The sequence below is a fragment of the Halichoeres trimaculatus genome, unplaced genomic scaffold, assembly GCF_033239565.1.
Source record: "Halichoeres trimaculatus isolate MK-OKI-2021-1 unplaced genomic scaffold, fHalTri1.1 fHalTri1_scaffold_19, whole genome shotgun sequence".
Lineage (NCBI taxonomy): Eukaryota > Metazoa > Chordata > Actinopteri > Labriformes > Labridae > Halichoeres > Halichoeres trimaculatus.
In genome coordinates, this window is record NW_027437197.1 from 15937490 (window position 1) to 15952228 (window position 14739).

Here is a 14739-nt window from a genome sequence, read left to right on the forward strand (position 1 = left end):
AGAAGACAGCAGAGTGAGATTTTCCTGCTTTTGTGTTTGTGTCACAGAGTCGGGCGCGGACAAACCTTTTTTTGTGTGAAAACATGAAAAATGTGTTTTTCTCCTTTAACTGCTGAGGCTGTGAAACGGAGAAAAACTGACACAAATTGCCAGAGAGTGAATTTGTGACAGTTTTGAGCCACATGCAGGTTTCTAAATCTTGAAGTCCTGTGTTCAAAGCTTCAAAAACTGACTTAAAGCTGCAGAAACATCTTTGAGGAAACTACACCTGATTTGTTTCCAGTTTTTGTGTGTGTTTCACCTTTTGTTTTGTTTGCACTTCCTATAAATTAACAGCTTAGAAATTACACCAGCTCTTCTACCCTTTAGTTGCTGAAAGTGTGAACGACACAGGGCCTCATATTTCCCTCTAGGTGTCTCAAAGGAGCATGAATATTTGATTTTCATCTATCAGACAAGCACAAAGCAGCCTTTAACTCTTAAAGACCTACCATTGTGCAAGTCTGCCAGGAAATACGCTTAGATTTTTACAACCTGCATTTTTTTGGAGTATGTTTTTCTTTGCATCAATATAACCCTAATATCCCAAGTTTTTTTGATAAAAGATAATAGGGATTGGAGGAAAAATGTGATTCATGTACGGAATGTTTTTTTTTCTTTTTTTTTTTAATTTTTAAATTGCGATTTTTTTGGAAAAAAAACATTTTTCCCCCCCAAATTTTAATACTTTATTTTAGTCTTTGTTTATTAGTTGTATTGAAAAAAGTTACAGTTTTTCTTTGACGATGTGAGATCCCCTGAAAAAATCCTGAAAACTGACTCATATGTGTTCTGCATTTTTGGGGAAAAAAATATAGATGTAGTCCAGGACATCATCATCATCATTCACCTTTTAATACAGACTTGTGTTAGAAAAAAATAAAATAATAAAATAAAATGGCTAAAATCAGAAATAACAAAGAACTGCAATTTAAATCCCATTGGGAGAAAAGCATATCGTCCCCGCCCTTGTATGCATTAACTTATGTCTTTACGACTACAACAAATTGCTTTAAAGTGCAATAAACCTAAAAGAAATTTTTGTTTTTTTTCTTGACAAGTTTCAAAATACATCAATTGTACAGCAGTACTCCTCAAAGTTGCAAGTGTAAAAAATTTGCATAATGTCCCTCAAACCCACAGGAAATTTATTTGGAGTCTGTGTGCAAGTTGCTTTTTTGAGATATACTCAGTTTTGTAAAAAAACAAACAAACAATAAAACCCAGAAAAGAAATGAGTGCAACATTGACAGCAAAACTAACTATGTGCTATAGTGCAATATGATTTCTAAGTGCGCCTCATACTTATGAACACACTTATTTTATGTAAAAGCAGTGAAAGAAAAATGCACTTAAAAATAAAAGAAAGCTGTTTGTACTGAGTTGAAGCTTCAGGATAGAGGAACTCAAATGATGTTTATATCAGTGTATAGGACGTTGGTGTAACTCTCCAGCCTGATCTGTTGACACAATGCTGGGTTCTATTGAATTCAACACATGCTAATGTTGCTAATGTTGTAGAAACCAACCAAACACACGAACAGCAGCACTTTCATCTTAGACCTCAGAGGTCTTTGTGTTTAGGATTGGGATGCATGTAGACACAAAAAAGGAGAAAAACTCAAAGCAGTTTTTTTTAACAACAAAATTACCCGTGTTGTCCTGACACAGCCCTGAAGACCATTGTTACTCGTGTTGCTCCAAGTCCACAGAATGTTAAACTAACACCTCTAGTATATACTTAACAAAATCATACTGCTTCATAGTGTTAACAGGGTGTTCTGCTGTCTCCAAGAAGCCAGAAAAAACATCAATTATAGTATTTCTGAAGCTCGCAAAATAGCAGTTTTCACACCATCTGGATGAAGTCATCCATCCGTCTGAGATTTAGGCTTCAAATAAAAAAAATTAAAAAGGGAATAATTTGATTTAAAATAAGAAACAGAGAAAATTGAGGTAACACTGAATCAGGATGACAAAGGTGTGTCTCTGGATTACCGTAGTGAACAGCATCTTTTAATACTCTCGTACTGAGTCTGATGTCATCATCCTGTCAGAGTAATGCTCACATTGTCCTGCATCTCGCTCAAGTCCCTGCAAGTTTGCCGGGCAGAGCCACACATGCCCGGCTTTTTTTGTGAACACAAAGCGTCCCACACCGACTTCTTTTAGCCTCTCCGCTTGTCAGCAAAGGGAACTGAGAGTCTGAGTGTGTTTCATTGTGTTTGTGGCTGAATATCAGGTGTCATAGCCGCTCTGTGGATTGCTGTACTTAGCTGTATGTGTGCATGCAGTCATGCATTGACATGCTTGAGTGTGTGTGTGTGTGTGTGTGTGTGTGTGTGTGTGTGTGTGTGTGTGTGTGTGTGTGTGTGTGTGTGTGTGTGTGTGTGATTGGCAGGCAGTGGGATGGCTGGAATGAGCTGTATCGCCTGCAGTGTGTGCTCAGCTCCACATGCTAGGTGCCAGTGATGAGGAGCCGGCTGATCTGCTGCTGCTGGTACAAAGTCACATTCTCACACACGCTAAACATGAAAACTACACACACCAAATCAGCTCCCACTGGCTGAGTTAGAGTTGTGAATGCAATATTTATTCCCTGCTTTGCGTGGGTAAAAGGAAGGACAATGAAGATGAGTGACTCAAAGCGAAACGCATACAGACACAGACGGTGGAGCGGGGTTTGCTCTTACATCTGCATGCACATCAAGCACACATGAATGTAGGTCACAGAGGGAGGCAGATGTGGGGGAAGGAGAGAAGGTGAGTGCTGGAAGTGGAAGTAAAGGGAGGAGGAAGCCTTTCATTATGTCATCATGTTGGAGCGGCTCAGGATCAGAGCCTGGAAAAACATATGGGAGACTGTAACTCCTTCAGTTCCAGATTTAGAGTCAGGATTCTTCAGGATCTGAGGAAACGGATCAGTAAAAGTCCTACAGAACAGTTGGAAAATTGTTCCTTAGCTTCCACATCCTCCTGTCCGGACTCTCTAATTCATATGGACCCAGGTAGAGAGCCGTTCAGTCTACAATCTATTCTTAACAGCTGCACTTTGGGCTTTCAAGAGGTGATGAAGTGCACCGGACCCTTCGGAGAGCTCGGACGCTGGCAGTATAATTACGCAGGGCGAAGTCTGATGTCCTACACGCTAATAACCTCGCTGCCTCCTGAGGCTAAAGCGGGGAAGCGGGATAGCAGGGGGTTCATTAAGTGAGAGGGAGAGAGACGTGGTTCATTTAATCCGTGCATCTGCTTCTGCTTTGAGCTCCGTTTCATCACGTCTGATGTTCCTGTTTCAATAAGTCTGCTCCTGTCTGCCTTTTCTTGTCTGATCTGCACTAATTCAATGTTAGAAGACAGTGAAGAAATGTTACTGATGCTTCAATGGCACATGACCAAAACTGATGATAGTTTTGTTGAATAATTAAGCATAATTAGTCTGAAATGTGCGTTTCCCATGCAGCGTGGAAGTCTAAAGCATAATGACTTTAGGTTAAACCGAGTGTGTAAGGAGGGTGTTTATAAGATGGTTAATTTCCATCTGTGTGATCTCCATCTCATGCATCACAGTTCAGATGGGGAGATTAAAGGCTTCTAAGATGCTTCACAATATGGCACCTTGTCATCTTTCCAGGATTAATTTATGGATCGGTTGGCGCGTTCACAGAGGCCCTGTTAGAATGAATATATATTAATCCGACTCAGTTAAAGATGGAATTTTCTCTTAAATTTAATTCCTTGGCTTGCTCAGGCGGGGATTTAAAAGTTAAGTTTCAAAATGTTTGTACGAAATGTTCCTGCCTGTTCAGAGAGGCCGCTGCTGAAGGCAAGCTCCCTGTCAGGGTTCTCCTCCCCCGACTTTATCACCCTTTCCTCTTTGATCATGTACCTGTGCAGACTTAAGCTCCAGAGGCACATCTGACTGACCTTTTAATGTGAGTGGAACGTCCCAGCAGCTTCTCTTTAGGGGTTGAAAAAGTTTCACTTCCAGCACGACTTGGAGAAGTTGAGAAGTTTCAGGTTCATGAAAATTTTATTGAATGGTGTGGGTTCAACGACCCAGAGACGACTGCTTGCAAAGCGAGCTGCAGGATAAATGTAGACTTAAACAGAGCGATGTAGAGGCAGGTAAGGCAAATATATGAAATATAATATCATTGCAAATACGTTTTTTGACAGATAAAAACAAACAAAAACAAGCAAATGCTGAGCTTCACACACTGGTGGACCGACTTTAACTTATGTTGAGTACTGTATTCCATCTGGCGCCCCAAATTTATACATTTACTCTTTTCTGCAGCACTGTAACCAAGCTCCTGTCTTTCACCCTTTAACTTCACACTGAACCAAAGAACACAGTCATCGCGGCGTCTCAGGTGGTGATTTTGCACAGACACAGCTCAACAGGAGCATTGGATGTGTGACATGTAGTAAAACATTTGGAGCTTCACAGACACAAACCATGCAGCTCCATCCTTACGATGCAGTGACAGACTGGCTTCGCCCTACCGTTCTACATTTACACTTTTCAGAGAGGAGGAATACTCAATACAACCCACTAAAACACTAAAACTTCAGATCTGTCTCCCCTTTGCTGCAGCACTGGATCTTATATTTAAAGCAACAACTCATCAATTTGTACAGAGAAGACCAAGAGGGACAGGAAGTCAGGTAATCAAACCACATTAAGACATCCAGTGACTTTCAAAATAAAATAAAGTTTTGTGAGATGAAGGACAGAATGGTTGCTGTGCAAGAAGTACATTTTTGTTGATCAGAGTTTCTCACGCAGACAAATGGGGCACCGTGCACTGCAGCAGCTTCTTGTCCTTGAAGGCCACCATCCTGTGAATTGTCATTTCTTCACACTGCACCTTTATAACTTCTAAAGCAGGACAATGTTTTATCCCCACAGACCTCTGAAACTTAACCCAGTTTGGGCTGCTGCCTGGTGTGGTTTTAATGAATGAGAGCGTTGCGTATTTTTAAAACGGGGCCACTATCTCCCCAAATGCAGCGTTGGGGCTTTATTTGGAGCACAATTTGGCTGTGGTAACCCAAAAACACTCCACTCGAGCTGTAGGTCATAAATAACTCCAGGCCCCAGTAGTGAAGGTGCATACACTCACCCTACACCCACCTCTATTGCTATATACTTCTTCTTCTCATCATGTCTCCATGATGTTTCTGAAACTAGAGTTTCTTCTCACCTTGTACTTGAATTGATCTCATGCAAAAACCTGAAACAGTCTCGTAATCCTATGTTTCGTGCCGCCATCGCTGCGTCTCCAAGTGCTCTGCAGACCTGGCTGGCCTCTTTGCTTTTTTATAACCTCTCTGTGATGTATTAGTTTGTAGCTGCTTGAACAACTGCACGGTGAATATTAAAAGAAAACAGCTTTTTATTTTTAGATGAAGAACAACTCCACTCTTGTGTGCTCAATATTTTATGAGGAACAAGCCCTTTGGTCAGTGTTTTATTTGAGACGGTGTGCACACCATCGCCTTGCAGTGTGCAGCGTGTTCTGCAGAAGCAGCTTGAGTTTTAGGACTTTAGGACACACACTGCTTCCTCTGTGAGACACTTTATTGTTTCCAACTCTTTAATGTCAACTTTACACCACAATTGAAGTGATTCAGCCTGCCCAGACTTTCACTTCTTTCAGCTTTATCCTCTGTGACTGCCGTCTTCCCCTCAGAGGTCATGTCTCTTTCACTTTACCAATCCAACACCAAGAACTTCTCCTTCCTACTGAAACCTTTACATTATTCAGGGAGAGTTAGCTCTGGTGAGAACATTAATTTAACAACGCCTGTCCAGCCCTAGTTTCTCAGCTGGATGTATTGAAGTTGACTAAACAAGTTTCAGTGTGGGGCTGTGCGGCTGTATCCCCTCTGGGTTTGTTCGAGTCTCTTAGTTGGCAGTCAGACGGTGGCTGGAGTTCAGCGCAGTCACCTCTGGCAGTGCCTGCTCTGTTGTCACGTAAAGAATATGGCAGCAAGCAGCAGCAGCAGGAATGAAAGGAAAGTGGTTGTATTAGGAAACCTATTAATAAAACCACCTGGGCTTTCTGTTTTCAGGTCAAATGTTGATTCAAAACCACTTGGTGTTAGTTTAAGAGGGGGTGTCGTGCTTTTATTCAGGCTTTTTTTCTGTCCTGTCTTGCCTACATATTAAATTTGAGAAATTACAGCTGATTACAATCCCTATTTTTCTCTCTGGTGGTTTAAAAATCTTAAATTTCAGCCACTGTCTGAAACAATTTGTTTCAGCTGCTGTCCTTTTAAGGCCCCATCCCCCTTCCCTCTGATTGGCCAGCACTTTGGAGGCCTTTTGGGGCCACGCTTTGGTGTTTGAGGCCCGGCCCTCCAACATGTTGTGAATCTACCCGCCAACACTCCTGATTTCTGTGATAGTCCCCCCCTTTTAACCCTTTCTCACACTTAACTCCAGCTTGACTTCCAATTTATATTTTCTCCCAATTTTCTACTAATTTTCACATTGATACTGTCACATCCTGGACGGGTTTTGGGGACTTTAACCCCCTGCTTTGTCAGAGTCTAATGGTGGCAGATATGGTCATGAACCAGTTACAAGATCCTTGTCTGATGACCTCATCTTTTCAGCAAGTCTCGTGAAGATCTTGTGAGGATTTGATCAGTTTTCAGATATATTCAGGGATTTCTACAACATATGAACATTCTGAGGTTTGAGAAGCATAATACCCCCTCTTTAAGTGTTTTTGATTGTATTAAGATTTTTTCCTTGATATTTCATTTAACTAACTTCTTTGGATGAGAGTAGCGTTAAATTAAACCGTGAAAGAAAAAGACAGAACTAAATTACACAGAGACCAAGGCCACAGCAGTGGTTTTATTATTGAAAACAGCATTGGACCAAAATCCTGTCATAGCCGTTGAGTAAAAAGTATTGTAAGAGGTAAGATTTAAATGGTTGTAATGGTTTAAAAGCATGGCCAAAAAATGATCCTGTGGGCAGGTAGGCACAGAGAAAACAACCAGGTGTGAAAAGCTCATCCAGGACAATTAGTGTCTGAATGCAGCTTTGCCAATTCAGTGCAACACACACACACAAGCACACACAACAGAAACATCACTAAGCCTGGCGTACAAAACACTCAGTCCAGCACCAAATGCAGCTGGCAGACACAACGACAGCATGAAACAGTACAGAAAGATCCACATGCTCCAAGAGACGAACGGCAAAATGATAAACATGCTCAGCGGATGAGCCAGCAGACACACACACACAGACACATAAATGGATGGGAAAATCCATCCATCCATTCATTCTAGAAATCCTCTCAAACTCATTAAAACCTTCATAAATATATATCTCCTGTTAAAGTTGGTTTCCAAATTATTTGTCCATGAACTGACACTTGACTTAAGGCTTTTTTAAGACAACAAGTCATTCAAACTTCGACACGGTTAGTGTCACATCAAGTCATTTGAGGACAATGAGCCACGAGGGAAGTAAAAGTGCTGTGACAGAGTTTTAAACCTCCGACATTCAAACAGGGAAACATTTCTGGCCTGGATGCGACCTGCATTGCATTGAAGACAGTCATGCTCTGTAGTGGGAATCACCGTATAAGCTCAAAATCCTTTCCAAAGATCGTCACCACAAATGCAGATGAGAGAAGTCATTTAAATGAATAATCTTTGTCTTTTCACCATAATCTGACAGAATACCCTCTAAAGTCGACTGATTTAACTGATACATAATCGTTTGACAGTCTGAGCGATTAGGTGATTCAACGTCTGTTATCCAACCTCTGACGTGAAGACTTGCTTCTGTTCTTCTTCCATATGTTACACAAACACTTCATCCTTGGCTGCTTGGCAACTTATCGGATACAACGCAACGTTTAAAGATCTCTGGGTGTTTCTTTTCTTTTTTACCCTTTTTTCTGAACAACATGGAAATTGTCGATGAAAACAAGGTTATGCTTCTCCTTTGAGGTTTGAAAGCCTGTGGTCGGCTGCAGAGGTCATCTGTGACCGAACAGAACTCATTTCCTCTGTGTTCACCTCTCATTCTTTCACTGCCTATTTTTTCCTCTCATGCAGGTCACAGACATATAATTACCCCCTGGGGGAAAACTGCATGTGAACATTGAACATAAACCCCCGCCTCTGCACTCTTCCACCTCTGTCACTAACATTGGCTTGCTCTCTACACTTAATGCTTTTATTTTGTTAGACTGCTTTTCTCATCTCCAAAAAAACTCCCACTAAGTCATTTAGACGTCCTTTGCTTCCTGGCAGCATCTCGTTTCCATGTTTTCCGTTTTGTACCGCGTCTTTGTGTAGCTCTCACAAGACTGGCTCTGTCCTCCACCCCCGCCTCTCCATCTGTGCCACACATTTATGTTGTTTCTCTGCAGTTACTGAAGCACTCTTCCTGATTGCTGCCAGGTGAGGCAAACTAGCAGCGCACGCCATGCCTCGAGGCTACACTTTATACACACACACAGTTGCAGATAGTGAGCTTTGGCATGGCACTGGTGCATGTAGATGGCTTTAGCCTGTTTAAAGTATCCTCATTGTGTTTTTCTAGCTTGTTTTCTTTCTTTGTTGTGCACCTCGCCAGCTGTTGTTGGGTTTTAAGTGGCATGTTTGACTTCAGAGCGGCAGAGAGATCCAGAATGTTCCACAGCTGATTCTTCCTGCCTCACAATCCCCTGCCTGAAGGCATCCAGCAGAAATGTCCGAGTTCTCGCAGACAGCGATCAGGTCGTCCTCTGCATGTTTTTGCAGATGTGTGTTTGTCTGAGAGTCTTTATTGTCTTTCTCCCCTTTGGTCTCTGCTCCCTCTGGCCCACTTGCTCCCCGCTGCTCCCCTCCTGCTTAACCGGGGTCAGTGGATGAGCTTTGCCCTCCTGTGTGGCCCCTGGGGCAGGGGGTCTGGATGTCTGAGTTTATAGGGAGGGGGGATCGCCTGAGATCCCACTTGCTGCACTCTGCAGGACCACAGAGACAGGAAGCTGTAATTAGGACTAGAGGTGGCTTAGCACTCTGGAGTGTTTCTCTCCATCTCTCCTTTCCCTGCCTCACCACGCCACCCTCTCCAGAGAAATGCTCCCACATTAAGAGACCAAAGCTCATAATTACGTGTGGCTGAGAGGATTGTGGTCCTCTGATGTGAGGCAATTTAATGCTTCATTTATTTACCTTCATTGCTGCGTATTTCACTCTGCAGCCATCAGTGAACCTGAGGTGTTTCACTCCAGAGCATAAGAGCAACCAGCTGATAATGAGACTGTGTTTTTTTTTATATAAAAGTGTTTTTTTTTTTCAGCACAGCAGGGAAATGAGCAAAGGTTTCCTGTTAATACATGTGAGAGGTTTTTGATTAGTGCAGGATTTTAAAGAGCTTTTACTACTGTTGCACATTTTATTGTAACACAGGACTAGTAATTTAACAGATGAGGCTAAAAAAACCGTCAGTCAAACATCATTGTTATGCATAGCTGATCAAAAGTCCACATCTCAAAAAAGCCCTGAAAACCCCCGAAAGTAAAAATCAAAGTTTCAAAAAAGGACTCAGTAATGAGCAGCTCCACCGTTCTTGTTGATCACTTCAAAAATTTGTTTCAGCAAATCCAAACTGGGGATTTTGATGCGTTGAAGGAGACGAGGCCTTTGAAGTCGTTTTCGTCCTTTAAGCCTTTTCTTTCTCTGATGCCGATGGATGATTTTTGGGCTGCAGTAACGGCCTTAATTTGGGTCCAGGGTTGTCCCATGTCTCGAGGAACAGACAATCCGATCCTCTGGCTCAGCACTGGTGAATTTTTTGGGGTCTGTCACTTGACTTTTTTGGTCCATGAACCCCAGGATCTTTGAAGAAATTCAAAATGACCGTCTTACTGCATGCAACCTCCACGCAGTGATGCTTTGCGAAGGGCCTTGTTTATGCTGCTCAACAATCAACCCCGTTCACAGAGAGAAAGCTTTTTTACTTTTGCCATCAGGAAGTCATGACGGTGGGATTCTGGCTTTTAAAGGCTGTGGTCTTAAACTTTTGATCAGGTGATGAACAGCTTATTTTAATTTCATTGTTTGCAATAAATCACTTACACGTTTCTTTGGTCTCACCATCATTTCTTCTTTTTGCATTTTGAAAATCTTACTATACTCACTCTACTATTCTACTCTAAAGTGGTGCAATTTTTCAACTGGTCTTAAAGTTTTGATCAGGTGTGCATTTTGGATGTGAACATAAAGTTTGTGTTGAGTCTTTGTTTCAAAGGGCAAGCAAATGAAGTGATTTGATCCTGTAGTCCTCTTGTTGGCCACCAGGGGTCGACTCCTCAAACACTGTTTTAAAAAGTAATTGTAGTTTCAAGCCCACACAAGTTATCCCCGTGTGGGTTTCCTCTCAGGAAACCCACACAGGGATTCTGTAAATCAATTGACAGGATAAATGTGCAGAGATAAAAAAAAAAGTTCTGTAATGATGTTTCAGCAGAGCCTGGCTGCTTGGTCCTCCTGTGTGGCCCCTGGGGCAGGGGGGTCTGGATGATAATTGAACTACACAATAGACCAATGTATGCATAAGGTTGGGAGGACTTTGCATGGATAAACTGCTGTCACATGACCCTCCATCCAGTCTTTGTACATCCTGTTTTCTAAATAGGCTCTTTATTCTCTCTGTTGAATGATTCCATGACGGTTGCATTACTCCTTATAAAGAAGGTTTTGATAAGGGTCGTTTGAGTTACTGATTTCCCAAAAACGGAACTACGTGAAGAGTCGGAGGGTTGCCATGTTTGGAGAAGAAGTAACACCTCACCTGAATAACTTGCGTGGAAAAAAAGCAAAGACGCACCAACAAGAAGCACACAGGTAGTGTGGTTGTTACATCTCATCTCAGAGTACTCACACCTTCCAGAAGCTGAAACCTCAACAAAAAAATTGAAAAAGACTGCTTTATTTTCTATCATGCTTTGTTTCAGGGGACCTTTGTGCTCCCAGCTTTGATAAATCAATCTAAAGCTCTTGTAACTAAAGCACTGCAGATTTCCTGAAGGAAGCTGTAAATTTGATTTCGCTTATTAAACGTTTCAGGTCTTTAAATATTTTCCTTTTTTGTTGTGAGTGGAGAGCAGCCAAGCTCTGCCCTGCAGGAGGCGTTCTCCCGCAGCACGTCTGTGTGAGCGGCTGAACGAATGTGCACTCTTGGTTTCAGCTCATTCGTTCTTCTTCTTTTTTTCAGGGTCCTGTTGAATCACAAAGGACACACGGACATGAAGAAGTAGAAGCACCAGTCCAGGTAGGTTTGTCTGAAGACCTTCTCTGGTTCACGTTCTTCCTCCACATGCTCAGTGTTTTTTCTGCTTCACAGGCCCTCCAGCTGACCTCGGGCTGCGTCCTGTGGGGATTGGTTGTTGGTGGGCCAGCTGTACAGGCGTGCATGTGAGTGAGAGGTGATGAAGTCCAGCATGAGGCAGTGGCGACGACTGGTGTTGGCAGGAATGCTGGCCTGGGGTCTCCTCTTCCTCGCCCTCCTCTCGTACTTCCTGGATGCTCGTGTGAATGAGCCCCTGACCTCTGCTGGCTCTTTGCTCTCCCAGCATCCAGACACCCGCCGCCTGGCCTCCATACAGGCCTCCCATCAACAGCTCGCCAACCCAGGCTCCCGCCCTGACCTGGCCTCCACTGTGTCTATGTCCTACCCCCGAGATGAGCCAGAGCTGCAGCCTTCTGCCAGCTCCACCACCCCAGATCTCAACCTGGAGGTGAGCCGCAGCCCTAACAGCGCACCATACGCCGTTTATACCAGCCAGGAAGCCAGCCAACAGGACTACTTGGACCAGCAGAGCCTGGCTGCTTGGTCCTCCTTTGGTACTGAAAATGTTGGGTCTCACTCAAACCCTGGTGTCCAGAGTCGAGAGAAAACCTCTCAGATTACAGAGTATCAGAACCACGTCAGCGCCGCACAAAACCACGACGGAGGAGAAGAAGAAGATGAACGGGACAATGAAGAAGAACTGGAAAACAGGATGAGGAACGAGGCAGGAAGAAGAGCCGGCGGAGACTCTTCTGATCTGGAGGAGTATTACTTCTCAAAGTCTGCATCCGTGGTGCAGCGGCTGTGGCAGGGCCGAGTCTCCGCCGGGATGCTGAGTCCACGTCTCCAGAGGGCGATGAAAGACTATGTGAGCGCCAACAAACACCATGTTTTGTTCAGTGGCCATCGCAGGGCTGCTCAGACCGCCAAGGAGCTGCTGTGTCAGATGAAGGCCCAGGCCCGGCTGAGGACGGTGGACGGGTCCGAGCAGCCGTTCTCCTCTCTGGGCTGGGCTGATCTGATCCCGACTCTCCCTCTGGAGCAACTTTACAAACAGCAAGGTCAGAGCAGCTACAAGACCTGCGCCGTGGTCACCTCTGCTGGGGCCATCCTGCGCTCCGGATTGGGCAAAGAGATTGGTGAGTAAAAGAACGAAGAATCTGAAAGAGTCTTACTTACGTTCATGTTCTTCTTGTTTGTACTCTGATCAAACCATAACTTATTCAAACATCATTTAACCAATATGTTTGGAGTACATTCTGCAGCATTTCACATGAGATTTCTGGTGTATTTGTTAAATAAAAAATCAGACGATAAAAGCATGTTATTATTCCTCAGAGGATTGGGTTTTGAGTCTGTATCTGTATTTGACCTCGGGCATTTTGTTTGGATAAACTTGAAGCCGATGGGAGAAAAGATGAGCTCTGACGCGGCGGAGCCGAACATGTGAGCTGAAAGAGCAGGATTTTTAAATATGCTGTTTGTTTCAAAAGGGCTTAACATCATGAGAGCACTACAAAGGAAAGATAGAGCATCAAAAAGCTGCACAGATCTACAAAGATTCATGCTGAGGGTATTCATTGTGCAGAAGCAAAATGAGTTAAAGCCGCTTTATTGGCTGATTATTTTCTCTAAAGGATCAGTTTAATAGCTTTCCTAATAAAGTGGCTGCAAATCATGGATTCAAAATATTTTGTGCTCCTCTCTGAGCTGCTCTCTCACCAGGATCTTTAATTCTGAAGGTAAAAATATCCATTTGCACCTCCGAGTGATTTGACGAGTTAATCAGTGAATTCTGCACAAAGGCAGGTTTGAACCTGTGCCCAGTAGGCTTTACAGTACGCCTGTGCATTACAATGTGTGTATGTGTGTGTGCGTGCTCATTTTGAGGCATTGGCAGCTTTTGGATAAGTGGGGAGAGTGTGAACTCGGTGACAGATGGCTCATAAGAAAAAAAAAAAATCAGAGCCACTCTCTGGTAACCAACCAGGCGTTTTCTCATCATGTATAGCTTTTACTCGTCTTGTGAACTCAGCTGCACAAAGCGTCTTAAAGCTGCAGCGTGTTTTACTCCTATAATCAGTCCATGTTCTCAATTTCTGACTTTTTTTTTTTTTAGCTCAGATCTTTCAAATGACTTCATCCCAAATTATAAAAATCCCCAAATATTTCATTATTGTATAATTTCAGCCCTTTTAATGCCACTATGATTATATGATGTCACTGTTTGTATTTTGAGAAAACAAAGGGCCGTAAATTTGCCCTTAAAACCTGAAAAAAAAAAAAATTAAGATTCTTCATAAAAAAAACCTTCTTACAAATATTCTAAGTAGAGTAACACAAGCATAATCACGGCTGAAAATCAAGTAAGAAATCACTTGAAAGGATAAATAATGCCCCTGATTACCCAAGATGGTTGATACCCAGTAGGGCTGGGACAATATGCTGTTCTTGCGTTTTGATTCTATTCTGATATTTGTGGTGCAGATTCTATTTCATTTTCAATTCTTTGATATTTATGAATATTGCAATTTTAAGTTTGTTTTTTTTACACCAGACTATGTGAAAAAGTTAAATGATCATGATTATGTCTACAGACTAAATCAGGAGCTATATTTTCTCATAAAATGCACATGTGAGTCAGAGAGAAACATTTCACCCTCTGCTGGAGGAAAGTGGAACGATTTTTGACAAAGAATCCCAATTTTGGTATTATTTGGTATTATATATAGGGTTGTTCTTTATGTGGGATGGTCTCAGGAAAATGTCGAGGATGATATCAAGAAGGAAATAAAAGGTGCCAGTTAAAGGCAGGGTTGGCAGTCCTGAAAAACTAGCATGAATTTAAATGTAGCATCTCGTCAGGACTCCTCCACGCCCCTTCTCCCCCTCCCCTTGGAGCTCCTCCAAAGCAACGCCCCCGCTCACATGCACAAGCGCTGCTGGTTCGCGACTATGATTGTGAATGACTGAAAGACGGACTCAGCACGTCATTTTATGTTTTGCGCTAAGTCGGTATGGAAACACCAAAGCGTTAAAACGTGAAGCTAAAAAACAAATAAACAAACCTGACTTTGGTTAGTACTCGCAACTGTCTCGCTAGCATTATCCACTTTTACCTGCAATAATATATCAGGAGTAAAGCTATAATACCAATAGTACATGTACATCTTCTCAAGGACTTACTAAATAACACAATTTTTTTATGCTTGTCAGAGCTCCTGTGATAAGAGTTTATTAGACTCTGATCCAGACTACAGCCAAGAGCCAAGTACCTCATCGTGTCAGAGGGGACAGGCCCGAGGTTGAATGAGAGGGGCAGTAGTTAGAGGCAGGGGAACAGAAAAAGAAAAGAAAGCCTCCATCTTTCTTTTCTTGCTCTG

The 14739-nt window shown here is 42.8% G+C and overlaps 1 protein-coding gene across 1 annotated transcript in view; it reads left to right on the forward strand.

The window, feature by feature from the left end:
- st6gal2a (ST6 beta-galactosamide alpha-2,6-sialyltranferase 2a) overlaps positions 1-14739 on the forward strand; it is a 50261-nt gene that overhangs the window by 7670 nt on the left and 27852 nt on the right. Inside the window, exons 2-3 of the mRNA XM_074694341.1 lie at positions 11282-11338; positions 11411-12495. Of these exons, the coding sequence (XP_074550442.1) occupies positions 11496-12495 (1000 nt within the window). The 5' untranslated portion in view covers positions 11282-11338; positions 11411-11495. The remainder of the gene's footprint in view (positions 1-11281; positions 11339-11410; positions 12496-14739) is intronic.